At 37.7% G+C, this 19,956-nt stretch overlaps 1 protein-coding gene across 2 annotated transcripts in view; it reads left to right on the top strand.

Annotated features, from left to right (window-relative positions):
- PAICS (phosphoribosylaminoimidazole carboxylase and phosphoribosylaminoimidazolesuccinocarboxamide synthase) overlaps positions 1 to 19,725 on the top strand; it is a 42,539-nt gene extending 22,814 nt beyond the window's left edge. For both annotated transcript variants that reach the window (XM_087864120.1, XM_045815880.2), the window contains 8 exons: positions 1,035 to 1,232; positions 5,928 to 6,106; positions 8,056 to 8,235; positions 8,336 to 8,449; positions 9,319 to 9,402; positions 10,985 to 11,165; positions 12,504 to 12,662; positions 15,982 to 19,725. In XM_087864120.1, coding sequence (XP_087720246.1) covers positions 1,035 to 1,232; positions 5,928 to 6,106; positions 8,056 to 8,235; positions 8,336 to 8,449; positions 9,319 to 9,402; positions 10,985 to 11,165; positions 12,504 to 12,662; positions 15,982 to 16,148 — 1,262 coding nt within the window. In that variant the 3' untranslated portion in view covers positions 16,149 to 19,725. The remainder of the gene's footprint in view (positions 1 to 1,034; positions 1,233 to 5,927; positions 6,107 to 8,055; positions 8,236 to 8,335; positions 8,450 to 9,318; positions 9,403 to 10,984; positions 11,166 to 12,503; positions 12,663 to 15,981) is intronic.
- Positions 19,726 to 19,956: the final 231 nt, after the last annotated feature.

Genomic DNA, 19,956 nt, shown 5'->3' with positions numbered 1-19,956 from the left:
AGGGAGAGCATGTCAAAAGCCTGGGAGTGGGATATAGAAATTCAGTTACAGAAATTAGAGTTCTGGAAAGGGAATAAAGAAGTCTGACGTTGGAGCACGAAGCGGAGGCTCTAACTTGAGGGGCCTTTTAAACCTTGTCAGTGAATCAGGACATTACGGTAGGATCAGGATTCATCCTCTAGGTACCCTGCAGCAGTAACTATTAAACAATTATAACTGGTTTGTTTAATGGTCACCTCCACTAGTTGATCGGACCACTGCTCAGTTCTTCTGCCATTCTTTACTACTCTGTACCTGCTGCCCTCCCTCCCCTGCCCAATAGCAGTGTACACACACACACCCACACATACAGTTCTCCAACCATACTGAAGTCCTGCCCTGCACTGTTACCCCTTGGTCTTTTTTTCACCACCACTACTAACCCCTTTCCCTCTTCTGGCTTAATGTTTATTCTGCCTCAGATCTCAACCTCAACCTCTCTTTGTTCTAGACTTCCTTCTCTGGTGTCTAGAGTAGCTTAGGTTGGCCTGCTATGAACCTGTGATCCCGTAGTCTCTATATTTCTCACATCATACCTACTATGATGTCCTGTTTAATTTCAGCTTCCCTCAGACTCAGGTTGCTTGAGAGCAGGAACTCTGTCTTGTTTACTGGTATATCACTAGTGTACCTGGCACACAGACACTAAAAAATGCCAGTACTGAGAATGAGTCTGTGTTCTAGGAGCATGAGGGGTGATTTCTTCTCTTTGAAATTTTAAGTCCTTTTTTTTTTTTTTTTTTTTTTTTAAGATTTTATTCATTTATTCGACAGAGACAGAGACAGCCAGTGAGAGAGGGAACACAAGCAGGGGGAGTGGGAGAGGAAGAAGCAGGCTCATAGCAGAGGAGCCTGATGTGGGGCTCCATCCCATAACACCGGGATCATGCCCTGAGCCAAAGGCAGACGCTTAACCGCTGTGCCACCCAGGCGCCCCTAACTTAGTCTTTAGGAAATTTTTCCTGAAATCTGATGTCTCCATTTTATCTCCACAGTACTGAATATTGGTAAAAAACTCTATGAGGGTAAAACAAAAGAAGTTTATGAATTGCCAGATAGTCCAGGAAAAGTCCTCCTGCAGTCCAAGGACCAGATAACAGCAGGAAATGCAGCCAGAAAGAATCACCTGGAAGGAAAAGCTGCAATCTCAAATAAAACTACCAGTTGTATTTTTCAGTTGTTAAAGGAAGCAGGTAAGTAGCTCTCCCCGTGGCCTACCCTTTCACATTCTGTCTCTCACACACATTTGGTCCTTTCATGGGGAAACGGCATTATTTCAATTAAGAACATGTTGGCTACCAGTGATATTTTCAGTTGTTATAGGAAAACAGGTACATGGCTCCCCCCACAACCTCCTCCCTTTTAAATGTTGCCCCCCCACACACACCGCACACTCTGATCTCTTTCATGGGAGATGACATTATTTGGATTAAGAACGTGTTTGGGGATGTTTCAAAAGCTAAGGTTACTTAAAGCAGGAACTCTTAAATTTCACTACAATGCTTAATTTGGAAATTAGTAAGTAGTATCATTAGTTAAGGAATCTTTACAGTTTGCTATGGTCTTTGGCATGCATATCCTTTCTGTAACTTTTCTCTCTTAGGAAGATGTCCTAGGAGAGACCTATCTATGAAGGAGGCCTGTTCTGGTATTAGGCAGCTCTCATAGAAGAGCTGAAATTTGGTACCTAAAATTCTATGCAGTTATTCTTTGCTCTGTCCCTTGGAAATAAGACAGAATTTCAAATCCCTTTTCCACTTGAAAGCCCTGAAAAGTACTTGAAGATTGCCACCACAGCTTCTCATTCCGCCCCAAGTGAGGGATTTGAATAGATCAAAGATCTCCAGGGTTATCTCTACTCTAAAACTGAAAGAAGACTATTTTCTATAGAGACATCTATTCAAAAAGATTAGATCAGAACATTCTGTGGAGCGCACTTGGATTAAAGAAAGGGGAATTAAGATAATGGGCTTTTCTTCAGGGATTCAGTCAATGCTGATTTGTCTGTAGTATATGAAATTTCAGCTAATAAAAGATTTGAGCTCTTTTCCTCCTGTGTAAAAGGCCTCATTGCCTTGGATCAGTCAACCTTTGAAGCCTCTGGTTCCTTATCTATAAAATAAAAGCTTTGTTTTTTACTATCCCAGTTCTAATTCTATAATTTAATAATTTTGTCTCCTTTTGCTAGCCAGTTGCCCTTTCATTTCTTAGAGCTTCCAGTAAGCATTACAAGCATACCCTGTTTTATTACACTTTGCTTTATTGTGTTTCATGATACTGCCTTTTTTTTTTTTAAACAAATTGAAGGTTTGTGGCAGTCCTGCCCCTTCATTGAGCAAGTCTCTTGGTGCCATTTTTCCAACAGCATTTGTTCTGTTCATGTTGCCATCACATTTTGGCAAGTCTCTCAATATTTCAAACTTTCTCATTATTTTATTGTTATGGTAAACTGTGATCAGTGATCACAACTTGCTGAAAGCTCAGATAGCGTTTTTTAGCAATGAAGTATTTTTTAACTATATACGTTTTTTAGATGTCATGCTGTCACACACTTAATAGACCATAGTATTGTGTAAATATAACTTGTATGTGCACTGGGAAACCAAAAATTTATTTGATTTGCTTTATTGTGGTGGCATAGAACCGAACCCGCAATACCTTCAGGGTATGTCCATAATCTCTTAAATTAATCTTCTAAATCCAAAGGGGAACTTAATGCCTTTGTTTCCTAGTCAGGATAGATGTACCTGCCTTCCACAAAATAACAAGGTAATTCAAATTAAATCAATTCTGTCAATACAGAATGTGTTCTTGAATAGTTTTGCCTCTTTCCTAGTTTTCTGTTTAACATTTTTAAGGTAGTGTGGGGGAAAAAAACATTTAATTGCCAGCCTAATTTGTCATCTACATCATAAATCCCTCTATACATTGAAAGTAAGTATGTTCTGATAAATTTAAAGGACCACCCACAGTTCCTAAGTAATACGATTTTAGGATTTTTATTTCAAGGCTTCCTTGATAGGTGGTTTCTCAGGGACTGAGTAGATTGCTATAGAGAGCATCAAACTAATTTTGGGTTCCTTTTGCTCTAAAGATAAGTGATCCATTTTTAACTTGCCAAGTTATCTCATTCTCCCTATACGTATTAAAATTTTAAAAAGTTGCTTAATACTATAAATTGTTCACAATAAAAAAATTAGTTCCTGTGTACCCATAGTAGTTATACATAGCTGCGGGGCTTTATGCGCACACACACACATACGCGCGTGCGTGCACACACACACGTTTTATATATACTTTCAAATAATGGAAGATAAGTACAGGCCCAAGTTTTTATTTGCTTATTCAGTAAGGGACTATTCAGTGCACTTTATGGGGCTTAACAAAAAGTGAATTAAAGTGACCCAAATTGTCTCTCTTTGTCCAGGACTTTCCCAGTTTTGACTCTGAAAGTCCTGCGTCTGAGAAAGCTGGGAAAGTTTGTCATCCTAAATGAAGTACTCCAACAATGACCTTTAAACTACTGTAATGGCACATTTAACATAACTAAAACTTACTTGGTTCACAGGAAATGTTGAAAGATGTTTTTCAGGTTTTATACACTTAAGGAAATAAGGAAAACTTAAATTTTAAAAAATTCTTAGATTTGTTTTAGAGGACAGATTAGGAGTTCTGTTGCCTTATCTAATTTTTGCTTGCTGATAGTTAAATAAATGCTATGTCTAGTTGACCACCAGTGGTCTATTTAAAATTGCTTTCTTTATAACCAAGGTTATGTTCCTAATTAAGGTATTTCTAGAAGTTAGAATGGTAAGAGCACCAAATGAGATTTTATATATCAGGATTCTGGTTTTCTCATTGTCAATCGTAAGCAAACTGTAAAATACTATACAAATAAGAGATACAAGTAATACTGTTTTTCTGTGGAAATAATATCATATATGCTATATCTGAGTTATGAAATGTGTGGATTTGGTCTCAGTACTTTACCTTTTAAGTCTCAGTTCTCCCACAGAAACCTACCATAATTACGTTTAAGTGTATGTAGTGATAATGGATATAAGTCCTGCAGTTGTTAAACCACAGATGAGGAGCCTGGCGGCCTTAATACATGGGTGGCCCTAGGGATATGTGGGCTGAGTAGCTGTCACACGCTGCAGTTGTGATTCAGAGTATGAAGTGACATTTCCGTAGTAATCTTCATAGGAGGCTTAAATTCTGTAAACAGTGAGACATGGGGAGAATTCTTTTTCATCCCCCCCAGTCATGAATTTTGCTAAGATGATTAGTATGCATATTAGAAGCAATCATTATATCATCTAAACTGAGTCTTTTTGATTTTTTTTTTGGAAGCAATTTTTTTTTCCTGTACTAGATCATTACCATAAATTAATTCTGTGCTTTTGGTTCTCTTAGATGTGAGGAAGAGTATTCCTCTGAGTAAAAGTAACTATTGTTTATATTTAAACAGTAGATTTGGATACTAGTCTTTTAAGCTTGATAGACAAATGAGCACATATGTCTAATGATTAACAGATCTTAAAAGGAAGAGCTCTTAAAGCCAGGCATGTAGTTACCATCTGCAATTCAGGATTGATGTAAATCATTTGCCTATCCATGAGCATGAGCCCAGTCATTCTTTAAGGGTTAAAATGACCATTTACTTACACTCTTATTCTTTCCCAGAGTTCCTGTTCATGTAGCATATCACAATTCCCTGTTTCAGTTGAATCTTACTGGTCAAACCCAGAGGGAGTACAGAGAAAACAATACAGGTTTTGAAACTGGTCCAGGCACCATTACTGATTGGCAACATGACCCAGCTTGTCAAATTACTTAACTTCTTTGAGCCTCTGTTTCTTTCACTGTAAAATGTAATGATACCTATCTGAAAATTTTTATGTATGGTTAAATGAGATAACATATAAAACACTTAGAACAGTGCAGGTCTTACATAAATGTAGATTCCCTTCATATAGGGAAATATATATGTATGTTATTATATGGCAGCACAAAGGAATCCTGTAGCATTAATATGATTAAAACATCTCCTAGAAACCTGTATGGGTTAACATAATAATGCTTATCTTCAAGTTGCAGTGTTAGTACCTAGAATACCTAGAAGTGGAATTGCTGGATCAGGTGGTTGATTATATAGCATAACTTATTAGAGAGGTTATTTTCCAACATCCCCAAATAAAATAGCTCCTGTCAAAAACTAGCTTTTTATCTTAGTTTTCCAAAATCAGTTTGAGTAGAAAAGAAGGGAAAGAAAGAAATGTTTTCTTTGCTCTTGGCCAGATTGGCCACTATTCTTGCTGCTACCTGTTGGATACTTTCTCTCAGGGATTATTTTTTTCAAACGTGAGGAGAAAAGGGTGATCCAAAATGTAGGGCTGCACCTGATTGTGATAAGTGGATTGATATTTTATAAGGCCTATTTAACACTGGACTGTCAGATATGAGAATCATATAACCAAATCTGATTTAAAGATAATTTAGTACCATCTAGATGAGTTATATGCTTTATGCAAAGTTAGGTAAGCAGTGGCAGAGGAATTACTCATAAGTATTTTTTGAATGCATGAATGAATGAATAAATGGTAAAGACACCAGGACCCTGACCTTCTGATCCACTATATACTTTGCCATGTAACATTAATATGAAATACTATTAAATATTTTGATAAGCATTAAGAAAGCCATACTAATAATTTTGTTTTCCTACTTCTATTTTTTTTTCAAGTTAATTTATTTTTGGCAGTATCATTTAAGGATAACGTATTTGACTAGATGGGGTTTTTGTTGCATTTTTTTTTTTTTTGTAAACAGCAGTTTTATTATGCCCAATTTTAATGCTTTTTAAAAAACTTTTTATCAATATGTAGGTATCAAAACTGCTTTCACCAGAAAATGTGGGGAGACAGCTTTCATTGCACCTAAGTGTGAAATGATTCCAATTGAATGGGTTTGTAGAAGAATAGCAACTGGTTCTTTCCTCAAAAGAAATCCTGGTGTCAAGGAGGGATATAAATTTTACCCACCTAAAGTGGAGCTGTTTTTCAAGGTAATTACTTTATGCTTCTGTGTCTTTTTTTTTTTTTAAGTACAGAGACTATTTTTTTTAATTTTTTTAAGAGATTTTATTTATTTATTTGAGAGAGAGAGACAGCGAGAGAGGGAGCACAAGCAAGGGGAGTGTGAGTGGGAGAAGCAGGCTTCCTGCCGAGCAGGGAACCCAATGCAGGACTTGATCCCAGGACCTTGGGATCATGACCTGAGCCGAAGACAGACACTTAACGGCTGAGCCACCCAGGCGCCCCTGTGCTTCTGTGTCTTACTATAATATAGCAACAAACATAATTTCAAAGTCAAAAGATTTAAACGTTATTAAAGTTAAATAAAATCCTTAAAAAATAAATAAATTTTAAAAATAAAATTAGCAGTTATTGGGAAGAAAATAACAATTCAGAAACTTTTTAAATTTTTAGTTAAAAGAGTTTGAAGTAAGGTGAATACAAGGGATCTTTTTATATTCAGATACAGAAAAACTATTACCAATATCTCTTCTAAGCAAAAACATAATAAAGATGTAGGAATCAGTGGTTATAAATTTCTATGGTTTTCTTTATTGAAACTGCTTTTTGGGATGCCTGGGTGGCTCAGTTGGTTAAACGACTGCCTTCAGCTCAGATCATGATCCTGGAGTCTCAGGATTGAGTCCCGAATCAGGCTCCCTGCTCAGTAGTGAGTCTGCTTCTCCCTCTGACTCCCCCCCCCCCATGCGCATGCTCTCGCTCTCTCAAGTAAATCTTTCTTTTAAAAAGATTTTATTTATTGAGAGAGCGAGAATGAGGGAGATGGCGAGCAAGCATGCAGTGAGAGGAACAGGGGGAGGGAGAGATGGGGAAAGAATCCTAAGCAGACTCCACGCTGAGCAGGGAGCCCGACATGGGGCTCCATCACAAAACCGTGAGATAATGACCTGAACCAAAACCAAGAGTCTGGATGCTCAACCAACTGAGCCACCCAAGCACACCTTGTATAGTTTTAAGATTTTATTTATTTATTTGACAGAGCACACAAGCAGTGGGAGCAGCAAGCAGAGGGAGAGGGAGAAGCAGGCTCCCCACTGAGCAGGGAGCCCTATGCAGGGCTTGGTGCCAGAAACCTGGGACCATGACCCCAGCTGAAGGCAGATGCCCAACTGACCTAGTCACCCAGACATCCCTTATGCAGCATTTTTTACACAGTGAACTAAAATTGCCTCTCAGCCTTTTGGCCCAGATCAAGTAAAATCAGTAAACTGCATACCTTAAAATGTTTATCTTATGGTTATAATACAAATCCAAAATTCATAAAAGAAAAATTTCATGTGCAATTGGGACACTACTTAGACTAAAATGAAAGTTTTTTTTACTAATGCCTTTATATGAAATCTCTTGAATTGTTAAAATAATATCCCTAAAGACTTATGGTCTTATATAAATTCCTATTAAAAATGAGGTCAAGAGCAGTGCCTGGCTGGCTCAGTTGGCAGAGCATGTGACTCGATCTCAGGATTGTGAGTTCGAGCCCCACATTGGGTGTAGAGATTATTTAAAAAAAAAAAAAGTGCCTGGGTGGCTCAGTTGGTTAAGTGTCTGCCTTCGGCTCAGGTCATGATACCAGGGTCCTGGGATCGAGCCCGATACCGGGCTCTCTGCTCAGTGGAGAGCCTGCTTCTCTTCTCCTTCTGCCTGCCCCTCTGTCTGCCTCTCTGCATACCTTGCTCTCTCTCTGTCAAATAAATGAATAAGTTACTCACTGAATATCTTGAATTTTAAAGTAGCTGTTAAAACTAGACAAAAATAATTATTGTGAATTAAAGGGCATTTCAATAAAAAATTAATTCTTTAGAGAAAATAAATATATCTGAGGAACTCATGGTCAAGGAAAAAAGGACGACTTCCGTTTATCTCAAAAATTCAAAATTTTTATATTTAAATTAATTGTATTCCTGTATTTTGTTTTCAGGATGATGCCAATAATGATCCACAGTGGTCTGAAGAACAGCTAATTGCAGCAAAATTTTGCTTTGCTGGACTTGTTATAGGCCAGACTGAAGTGGATATCATGAGTCATGCTACGCAGGCTATTTTTGAAATACTGGAGAAATCCTGGTTGCCCCAGAACTGTACGCTGGTTGATATGAAGGTACAAATAAAATGGAGATTTAAGAGTAAAGATTATAACTGAGAAATGTCTTTAGTTGTAGAGTTTTGAAAACTTTTCTTTGGTGATATGCTGTTTCTAGATTGAATTTGGTGTTGATATAACTACCAAAGAAATTGTTCTTGCTGATGTTATTGATAATGATTCCTGGAGACTCTGGCCATCAGGAGATCGAAGCCAACAGAAAGATAAACAGGTAATGCTTCAGGATTTTTTTTAATCCTTTGCAAGATCAGGCAAGATAGAGGTGAGTAAGAAGATGGGAGGAAAAGAAAAGGCAGCTATTGTTCCATATGATAAGAACCAGAGTTGATTGCTGTTTACTTTTAAAGATAAATATCTCTCACATTTCCTATATCCTGAAAAGAAAAATAAGAAAAGTACTTTGCATTTACAAAACAGATTTCTCATTTATTATGCCTGTCACACAGAGCAAGTGTCATCCTTGTTTGGCCAATTGAAAACTAAGGTGCTGAAAGGATGATAGATATCTTCACAATTGTAAGAATAAGGGCAGGGGCGCCTGGGTGGCACAGCGGTTAAGCATCTGCCTTCGGCTCAGGGCGTGATCCCGGCGTTATGGGATCGAGCCCCACATCAGGCTCTTCTGCTATGAGCCTGCTTCTTCCTCTCACACTCCCCCTGCCTGTGTTCCCTCTCTCGCTGGCTGTCTCTATCTCTGTCGAATAAATAAATAAAATCTTTAAAAAAAAAAAAAAAGGCAGATCTGGAACTCTGTCCCAAGTGTTCTAGATCTTACCAGGTTCCATTTCTGCTCTGTCCTATGAAAAACAAAACTAGGGCAGATGCTGTCTACTTAATACATAGTAGTTGCTAGTGTAGAAAGCACTTATTCTTAAGTGAAAATATAAGTGTACTTCACTATCTGAACTTTCTCTAGTCTAATTCAGGAAATGAATTTATAGGTTCAGATACATTTTCAGATCTGTTCCTTGCTATGCAAGCTTTTCATAATCTACCCAAAACTCAGAAATCAAATAATTTCATAGCAAGAATATTACTAATAGAATATCTGTATTCCAAACTTTCTATTTTATTTTCTAGTCATATCGTGACCTCAAGGAAGTAACCCCCGAAGGGCTCCAGATGGTGAAGAAGAATTTTGAGTGGGTTGCAGAAAGAGTGGAGGTAAAACTTTTGTAGTAAACCCATGCTGTTCTGTGTTTTTCTCCAAGAAAATCTTGCTTCAAAAAAGAATAGAGGCGCCTGGATGGCTCAGTCAGTTGAGCATCCGGCTCTTGATTTCAGCTCAAGTCAGGATCTCAGGATCTCAGGATCATGGAGTCGAACCCTGCATCGGGCTCTCCATTTAGTGCAGAATCTGCTTGGGATTCTTCCTCCCTCCCTCTGCTGTTCCCCCTGCTTGCATGCTCTCTCTCTAAGTAAATAAATAAAACCTTTCTTTAAAAAAAAAAAAAAAGGAAAATAAAAGTGAGAAGGTGCAGTTATTTCTTTTTTCCAGTGTTTTGGTTTTTTTTAATATTATTTGAGAGAGAGTGTGTACGTGCGTGTGCAAGTGGGGGGAGGGGCAGAGGGAGAGAAATAATCCTGAAGTATACTCCCCACTGAGCGCAGGGCCTGACGCAGGGCTCAGTCCCAGGACCCTAAGATCATGACCAGAACTAAAATGAGGAGTCATCCACTCAACCAGCAAAGCCACCCTAGGTGCCCTTTTTCCCGGTGGTTTAAAAAAAAAAAGGAACACCCTTAAGAAATGTACCACCTGAACTATCCTCAGTGACATACTGAAACTCCCTGCTGTAAAACTGGCCAGTACACTCCCAAATTCTGTCGGGGAAACGTAGAGTCCTTGTCTCCTCCCTGCCCCTTACATTTCCTACCCATCTCTCCACTGCTACTCAGAGTTCCTTTAGCATGGATTCCATTAAGTAGAGTTGAGAATTAGAACTCCATGTGACCTTAAAATGTCACTTTAAGATTTATGGTATTATCGGGGTGCCTGGGTGGCTCAGTTGCAATGTTAAGCATCCAACTCTTGATTTTGGCTCAGGTCATGATCTCAGGGTCCTGGAATCAAACCCTGTCTCAGGCTCTGCACTTGGCAGGCAGTATGCTTGAGATTCTCTCTCCCTCTCCCTGCCCCTCCCCTGCTCCCCCATGCTCTCTCCCTCCCTTTTCCCCTCTCTCTCTCTCAAATAAATCTTTTAGATTTATGATATTATTACTATAATTCCATGGCAATTGAATAGGATTTGTGGTTATCCAAAGGTCATAGCTAGTTTTCAGAACATCATTTCCATGGAAACATGTATTTTGAATTCTGAGCACCTAACTTAAAGATTTATAGTATGATCTCCTTATTTTGGCTGATTATGCCTTAAAGCCTCCATTAAACACAATGGAATAAAATCTAAGGATGAACTATTTTATATTACAGTTTCCTGAATATTAATTAGAAGGGTTGAGTATTTATCTTTGCTTTTTATTGTAATAGTAAATATAATTTATCTGATTTATCTTACTCCTTAGGTCTTAATTATGAAGACCACTTTTCTTTATATAAAGAGGTTATTTTGAAAAATAAATTATTTTGTTCTGTTTGTCTCTGTCTTGAATTTGGTCTATTAAAGAAAATATTCTGTCCAGTTGTAATTTTACTATAGCTCTGTAAACTGATTATTCTTACGTTACTCAATTCTATATCCATTTTTGCCGTTTTCTTGTGCATATTCATGTTTTTCTTTTCCAGTTGCTTCTGAAATCAGAAAGTCAGTGCAGAGTTGTAGTATTGATGGGCTCATCTTCCGATCTCAGTCACTGTGAAAAAATCAAGAAGGCTTGTGGAAATTTTGGCATTCCATGTGAACTTCGGGTAACATCTGCCCATAAAGGACCAGATGAAACTCTGAGGATTAAAGCAGAGTATGAAGGTAAATGTCACATAACTAGAGCATTTCAGGAAATTCTGATTTTGACAAAAAATTTTATGTTTGGACTAGTAATACTGAAAAAGAATTTGCCACATTTCCACAGGGGAAAATGTGATAGCCTAGGCTTTCACTATACTCACTTCCAAAGAGTATAAGGTTCTCTAGGCACTTTTTCAGTCAGGGAAAAAGAATTGAAAATGCAACATGGCTGCACTTGAAAATAATGCAACATTGTGTGTTGATGGCATTCAAGTTTTTAAAAAAATGTTATAAATAAATAAAAGAGTAGAGGTCCTCACTCCCCAAAAGAAAGTGAAACATGGGAGGAAAATAAGGCTAGAATGAGTCTTTACCTAATAAGAAGCCCCTGAAGTATTGTTTCTAATATGCTCCAATAGAAGATAGGCCCCACATCAATTTTGGGAAGGCTGAGGTTGAAACAACAGATCTTTTCAAGTATTTTTAGTGGTCAACCTTTCCTAGGAGGTAGTTGAATGTGAAATTAAGGAGTAATTTTAGAATTTAGTATATAAAAGAAATGTCTTGATGGGATAGTATTGATCTAAAATAATGGAGTCCTGGAGACATAACCAAATGTTTTTCAACTGGGAAAAATGTTGATTTGAGCTTGCTTTCTAGAGGTAGTTGTTATAGGAGCATAGTTATTAAGGTTTGGGGCGGGGGGCAAGGAACTGGGATAAATTCCGAGACCTCTCTTTTAAACCTATGAAAGCCTGAACTCTTTCTCCAGAAAAGTGCAAATACATAAAATTTTGGATTCCAGGTTAGGAATCTCTGTGGTAAGAAACAAAGGAATAACTTAAAAATTTATCAAAGAATGAAATGTTTAAGAGATATGTTAGAAAATATATTGAAGGGTCTTAAATATTTGGGTACTATATTATTGAATTTGCCTTCCTTCATTCATAATGTGCCCCTGAACCTCCAGTCTCCATTAACAAGGTCTCCCTATACTCTGTTGGTTGAAGGACAACAGGACAGACACTGGTTCAAGTGGTGTCATTCTTTGTTTCGGTGAGCCTAAGCAGCCATAGTAGAAGGGCCTTTGAGCCATTCCCTCACTAATACTGTGGTACCCTGTTGTACTATAGATCTCAAAGATGGCCAAACTTATTCTTTCTACTTTGTTTACTTGAGATATAATAGGTGGTGAAGTGAAATATATATTGAAGATAGTATGTAATAATAGTGTCTTATTTATGCTTTTTCTGGAAACTGCTAATAAAGGAACTGAAGGAGTTAAGACACATAGGCATTTTGTTTTAACCTATCTTAAAATCTCCTTTCAATTCAATTACAAATGTGTAATTTCCCTAGGGGATGGCATTCCTACTGTATTTGTGGCAGTGGCAGGCAGAAGCAACGGTTTAGGACCAGTGATGTCTGGTAACACTGCATATCCAGTTATCAGCTGCCCTCCACTCACTCCAGACTGGGGAGCTCAGGATGTGTGGTCTTCTCTTCGACTACCCAGTGGTAAGACACATGAATTTTAAAAAATTGTTTATTAAAGGGGCACCTGGGTGGCTCAGTCGGTTAAACATCTGACTCTTGATTTCAGCTCAAGTCATGATCTCAGGTTGTGAGATCGAGCTCCGTGAAGAACATGGAGCCTGCTTGAGATTCTCTCTCTCCCTCTTTCTTTGCTTCTCCCTCCTGCTCAGGCTGGCCTTCTCTTTCACCCCCCCCCCCCAAAAAATTGTTTAAAGAATTTCAAATATGCACAATAGTAGAGAGAATAACATGAAATCTCATGTACCCATTATTCAGCTTCAACATTTAATATCTTAGGGGCGCCTGGGTGGCACAGCGGTTAAGCGTCTGCCTTCGGCTCAGGGCGTGATCCTGGCGTTACAGGATAGAGCCCCACATCAGGCTCTTCCGCTATGAGCCTGCTTCTTCCTCTCCCACTCCCCCTGCTTGTGTTCCCTCTCTCGCTGGCTGTCTCTATCTCTGTCGAATGAATAAATAAAATCTTTAAAAAAAAAAAAAAACAACATTTAATATCTTATTACATCTGTAGCAGAAATTACATCTGTAGCCCTTTCTGCTAGATTATTTTCAAGCACGCATAGCATTTTATACTTAAATATGCTTCTCTAAACAGTAAGAACTCTAGTTTTTATTATTTATTTTATTTTATTTTTTAAAGATTTTATTTGTCGAGAGGGAGAGAGAGAGCAAAAGCAGGGGGAGCGGCAGGCAGAGCAGGCAGAGGGATAAACAGGCTCCCTGCTGAGCAAGGAGCCTGATGTGGGACTCAGTCCCAGGACCCCGGGATCATGACCTGAGCCCAAGGCAGATGCTTAACTGACTGAGCCACCCAGGTGTCCCAGAACTCTAGTTTTAAAATCATAATCATGGAGGCGCCTGGGTGGCTCAGTCAGTTAAGCGTCTGCCTTGGGCTCAAGTCATGATCCTGGGATCCTGGGATTGAGCCCTGCATTGGGCTCCCGGCTCAGTGGTGAGTCTGCTTTTCCCTTTCCCTTTTGTTCCCCCTGCTTGTCCTCTCTGGCTTTCTGTGTCAAATAAATAAATAAAATCTTTAAAAAAAAAAAAAGGAAAGAAAAAAGGGCAATTGCTCAGGTACATAGAGTGGCGCAGGAGATCTGATGGCCTAACTGCTTCTTGACTTTAAGCCAGTCCTCTTTTTTTTTTAGCCCCATTTTCACCCCCCACCTCTCCCTTCAAAGGTATTGGGTGCCACTAATTCCTCAACCTTTGCATGGGTTTTTTAATGTTGGTCACATTGTTTCTCATCTTGCCCTGCTTCCAGTTCAGGATAAAATTTTCTTGGTCTACTGAATTAGTTACCACTCCATTTCCTTTTCAGCTGACAAAAAGTTATCACTGTTACTTCTTTGTTCTTACATGTTCATGTCTATTTTCTTTATTCCCTTTACTACTGTTTTTATTTTTATTTTTTTAAAGTTTTGGCAGATATCTTTAATTCAAGTATAGAAAAAATAGGATATCCTTAATAAAAATATTTTTTACAGCCGAGTATATTTGATTTATAATCAGTAAACATACTGAACAAACTTTTTAATATAACATTCAGCTACTTACTGCTGTCTTTATACAGTTTCAGGGATACACCTTGTGATTAATCCATCTTTAACTAGATCTTTAGCTGGACATCTGATTGTATCAGCTTCTCTAGTTAAAAATTTTCTATGGCTATAAATGAAAGTATAACTAAATTTATGCCAGAGGAATAGTATAGGTATTATCAGTGGAGTTTAAAAAAGGAAGAATGTGATGACCAAAAATTTGGCAGTTTTTATCTAGTACTGTCCAAGGAGACAGAGGGACTCTGGAAGATTTGTACATTCTGGTGGCTAGAACTGGGGATAATCTTTTGAGGAAAAGTTTTATGTGGCCTTTGTAAAATACTGAAAACTATTTCTCTTTCTCTTATAGCATGCTCACTAGATAACCTAACTTTTTGCTAATTAAGCTTTCATGATGTTAGAAAGGGAGTCCTGAGCAGTGCAGGCACAGGTATTTCAGTTACTAGAGTAGAACCCTGTACCTAGAATACTACTACTATTACTAACAGTTGACATTCATTGAGTACTTACTATGCACCAGGCACTGCTCCAAGCACTTTATCTATATTAACTTGTTGAATACTCCCATCTTAATAGATAAGGACACTAAAGTTAACATTAAGTACCTTGACCAATGTCACATAGTAAGTGATGGAGCTGCATAAATTGATTTATTAATACAAACTAATAAATTTGCCTTGTGATTTATACTTGATTCTTATTGGAGGTAGTGGGAGTCAAAGAGCCTGATGAATTCCAAGACTGTTGGGGAAATGGAACTTTTGGATCTGTAAGCTAGTTAGTACTTCACTGGAGCAACACAGGCTTAATAGTACCACTCCATAATAGAAAGTCTGCCTGAGTAAACATGTGGCCCCCAAGGAAGTTACTCTCTTAGATCTTATTAATACTAAATTTACTTAGAACCTGGTATTCCATAAAATTATTCTTTGGTTTTAACTTTTTTACTGCTTAAAGATGTTAGAATAGTTCAAGTGCAAAGACAAAAGTAGCAGCTAGAAAATTATCAAAAAAATTTACATACCTCAAGTTTATCCAAGAACAGGTGCTTCTGTCCACTTGATCCTTGTTTTATTTCTATTGTCTTTCATCAGTGATTTAAAGATTTACTGTATGTGAAAAGAACTTCGAAAAGGGTGAATTTCTTTGCAGATGGATTCGGTGAAAAAGTGATAGATGGGGGTGCCTGGGTGGCTCAGTCATTAAGCGTCTGCCTTCGGCTCGGGTCATGATCCCAGGGTCCTAGGATTGGACCCCGCATAGGGCTCCCTACTTTGGCAAACTTGCTTTTCCCTCTCCCTCAGCCTGCTGCTCCCCCTGCTGCACGCTTGCTCTCTGTCAAATAAACATATAAAATCTTAAGGTGATGGATGATATATATAAAATACCTGTTCATGGTAGAGAAATATTACTAATCCTCTTAACAATCACTTTACCACTCAGTAGCAGAGATGGAACTCCTCTGCAGATCCCACTTTAGACAAGGATGGTACAATAGCTTTTTATTGTTTGTGATAAACAGGACTTTTCTGAGTATAAAATAGTTTACTAGGGGCCCCTGGCTGGCTCAGTTGGTAGAGCATGTGATTCTTGATCTCGGGGTTGTGACTTTGAGCCCCATGTTGTGTGTAGAGATTACCTTTAAAAAAAAGTTTACTAAGTGCTCTTTTCATTATTAATTGACAGCTTAATATTCTGTCTTTCCCTTTCTGAACCAATAGGTCTTGGCTGTTCAACCATACTTTCTCCAGAAGGATCAGCTCAGTTTGCTGCTCAGATATTTGGATTAAACAACCATTTGGTATGGGCGAAACTGCGAGCAAGTATATTGAACACATGGATTTCCTTGAAGCAGGCTGACAAGAAAATCCGAGAGGGCAATTTATAAAACATCATTGCTTTTTTTTTTTTTTTTTTTTTTAAGAAGAGCTACATTTCTTGTTTCATTTCAGAAAAAAATCAAGATGGAAAGTTTTTAAATCAAAGAAAACAGTAAAATTTATTAGTGAATAAATGCTTCTCTAGATTCATGGATCAGTAGACTCTATGGACATATTAACATTTCTTCAGAGGAAGTGAAATTACTATAAGGACACTTTTAAAATCTCTTAGCTACTATATGGTCACAGGTAGATAACAATCCAAATGTATTCCTTAAATGCTAATAATGTCCTATTATAGAGCTCTAAAGTTACACTTGACCTTCTGTATCTCAACCCGTAAGTTTTAAAAAGTTAAAATGTTTGTATCTTAGAGTGATAAGAGCAATATAGTCCTCTTTTATATTATGATCTTTACAAAATCTTAAGGGTGTGGTGTTTTATTTGCAGTCAGTATCTCAAAATAGATGTGTATTTATCCCCAGCTATAGACCAGGATGCTGTTTTGTTTTGCTTTTATTTGTTTAAAGTTGAGATTGGTGTTGGGGGTAGGGAAGACACATGAAATAAGATGAAAAGATACTGTGGGAGCCATAGAAAGGGTACTTTTCTGAAAACTTCTCTGATGGATGTCAGGGCAATATCCCATGGGAAAAAAAAAAAGTAGAGTCACCTTTGTCATTCCAGATGAAAGATTTACTAAATCTTACTTAGCTATAATGGGTGCCTCTATGGATCATAAAGTTCTTTTAATTCTGATAATACATGTTTTAGCCAAACTAACAATCTTCAGCCTACCATGATTTTCCAAAATTGGAATCTCCTAGTTGATAACCATACTAGTTTCTTTCTTACAACAATAGAAGTCTGGGGAGGGTACCCAGTAAGATTGACCTCTAAAGGAGCGGTTGTTACTGAGAGGTGTTATAATTCATCATCAATCTATAAACCATATTTGGAAATCACTGTTACATTATGCAGACCTGAGGACTTTTTTATAGATAACTAAATTTTAATCTGAATGTCTATGAACCCCTTAAACTTCCATGTATAATTTTATGTATGTCTTCACTTTTATGGAAAGGGGACAATCAAGGATTTTATCCAAAGGATAAAAATGTTAAGAATCTCTGCTACAGGGATGCCTGGGTGGCTCAGTCAGTGAAGTGTCTGCCTTTGGTTCTGGTCATGATCCCAGGGTCCTGCATCAGGTTCCTCGGTTAGTGGGGAACCTGCTTCTTCCTCTGCCTGCTGCTCCCCCTGCTTGTGCTCACTCTTCTCTCTCTCTGACAAATAAATAAAATCTTAAAAAAAAAAAAAAACAAAAACAAAACTGTGATTTTAAGTGTGGGAAAAAAAAGAATCTCTGCTACAAATGAAATATTGTTAAGATCCTTGCCACTGGCTTACACTGTCTACACCATTTCACCTCCCTCTGAACTGTTAACAAGCTAGCATCTCTTATCACTTCTTTTACCTCATCTCATGGGGTAGGGTATGATTGTCATAACCATTCCTTCCTTTGACTGACACTAAGATATTCCTATCTCAATCCTGATGTTTTTGTTATATTTTTCTTTCCCTTTAAGTATTGACGTTTCCTACTATTGAGTCTATTACTTACAAGTAATTGTTGGAGAAACTCCTTCAGCTAAAACTAGCATTACTGACTCCTAGCTCTATGTTTGTAGACTTGTAGTTAGTTCATTTCTGTCCAAACTTACTTCATCTGCCATCCAGCCTGTTAACTGGCTGTACTCTCTGTCCCAAATCAGAAGTGTTATTTCATCCTTAATGTTTCTCTCTCACATTTTACATCTCACTTACTACAGAGTTCTGAATTTACCCAGTTTACCCATCCTCTGTACAAAAGCCTCAAGTGGGGGTCAAATTCTACATTATTGGACTGATCTAGAAGGTCTTCATTCTCAACATCTTGAAGTTGTCCAAGGACTTATAAACTGTTACCATCTCTTGCAACATAGACTCCTTTGGAATTAGGCCCTTGACTCTCTCCCTAGAGAATTGCACACAAAATTTACCAACAGATTCCATCAGTTTTTGCATTCCCTTGAAGCCTATCCATGGTTTGTAGTTTAAGAATCATTGATGCAATCCATCAAGGGAATTGCTTTCCTCATAATTTTTGGACTGTTACTTATCTGTACTTTTAATTCTTTTTTTTTCTTTTTCCTTTTTGAAAGTTTTAGTTTTAATTTTTATTTAAATTCTTTAGTTCACATACATTGCAATATTGGTTTCAGGAGTAGAATTCAGTGATCCTTGACTTAAATACTACACCCAGTGCATATCATAACAAGTGCCCTCCTTAATACCCACCACCCATCTAGCCCATCCCCCACCCACGCCCTTCCATCAACCCTCAGTTTTTTCACTATCATTAAGAGTCTTTTTATGGTTCATTTCCCTCTTCCCACCCCCCCATATGTTCATCTGTTTTGTTTCTTAAATTCCACATGAGTGAAAACACGGTATTTGTGTTTCTCTGACTGATTTTGCTTAGCATAATACACTCTAGCTCCACGTCATTGCAAATGACAAGATTTCATTCTTTTGGATGGCTGAGTAATATTCCATTGTATATACATACCACATCTTTATCCATTCAATGTACTTTTATTTCTTAGAACTATTAAAATCTATTCTGTCATTAAAATCTATTACCAGAGCTTCATCTTCACTCCATCTATGAAACCTTCCCAAATCCCTTTTTCTTTGTTGAATTGGAAGCTGCAAAAGAAGAGAAAATGTAATCTTACACTTTATTTCTTTATGTTGCCTTTTGCTTTGATGTATGCCTAGTGGTCTGCTAGAGATGGGAGAATTGTAAAAATTATGTACTGCTTCATTCTTTTACGTTAGTTCACAAGAACAATTAAAAAAGATGTGATTTTAACATCTTTAAACTTTGGTTTTGTGGCCTCTGAATAGTTGTCATTGGCTGCAATTTCAGCTCTTCTATCTCCACCTGCAAAAATTCCACCTGCTTTGATGCAGTACAATTTCTTTTTTTTTTTAAGATTTTATTTATTTATTTATTTGACAGAGACAGCCAGCGAGAGAGGGAACACAAGCAGGGAGAGTGGGAGAGGAAGAAGCAGGCTCCCAGCAGAGGAGCCTGATGTGGGGCTCGATCCCATAACGCCGGGATCACGCCCAGAGCCGAAGGCAGACGCTTAACCGCTGTGCCACCCAGGCGCCCCAGTACGTGAGAAATTTCAAACACTGATTTAGACAAGTAGATAGGACTGACCATTTCAATGGTCATTATCAATTTCACTGTTAGATTTTTAGAGTATGTATATCCTCAGTAGGGTAGTATCATTAATACTAGAGAAAATATTTGAAAGTATTTTAACTGTTAGATTAACTTATACAAACCTACCTGGTTTGCCATCTTTGGGTGATTTTACTTTCTTTGGGCTTGTAGGTGAACATAAAAAGAGGAAGAAAAATTTGTCCAAGTAATACAGTAGTTTGTATCATAAAGGCATGCTTATAATTGCTGTTGCTTTAAAGCCTTCTGAAATGTAAACACTATAGCCAAATAAAAGACAAAGATAAGTTGTGTGAAGCTTTATTCATTCATCTATTCATGAAATAACATGCTTTGCCTGGTTTTATTCTAGGCCCTAGGAAAGCAGCACTGAACAGAAGGCCCCCACTGTCACAAAAATCTTATTGGGGATAACAATCCATAAAATATGTCTTAGGTAGAGTTAGGGAAGTATAAGTGCCTATGAAGAATAACCAAGGTGATATGACAGTTCTGGGGATAAGAGGAAGGTTTTTTGC

The sequence above is a fragment of the Ursus americanus genome, chromosome 8, assembly GCF_024610735.1.
Source record: "Ursus americanus isolate L20-20 chromosome 8, mUrsAme1.1.p, whole genome shotgun sequence".
NCBI classification, from domain to species: domain Eukaryota; kingdom Metazoa; phylum Chordata; class Mammalia; order Carnivora; family Ursidae; genus Ursus; species Ursus americanus.
The sequence above is the reverse complement of the archived record's forward strand: the minus strand, read 5'-3'. Positions and strand labels throughout refer to the sequence as shown.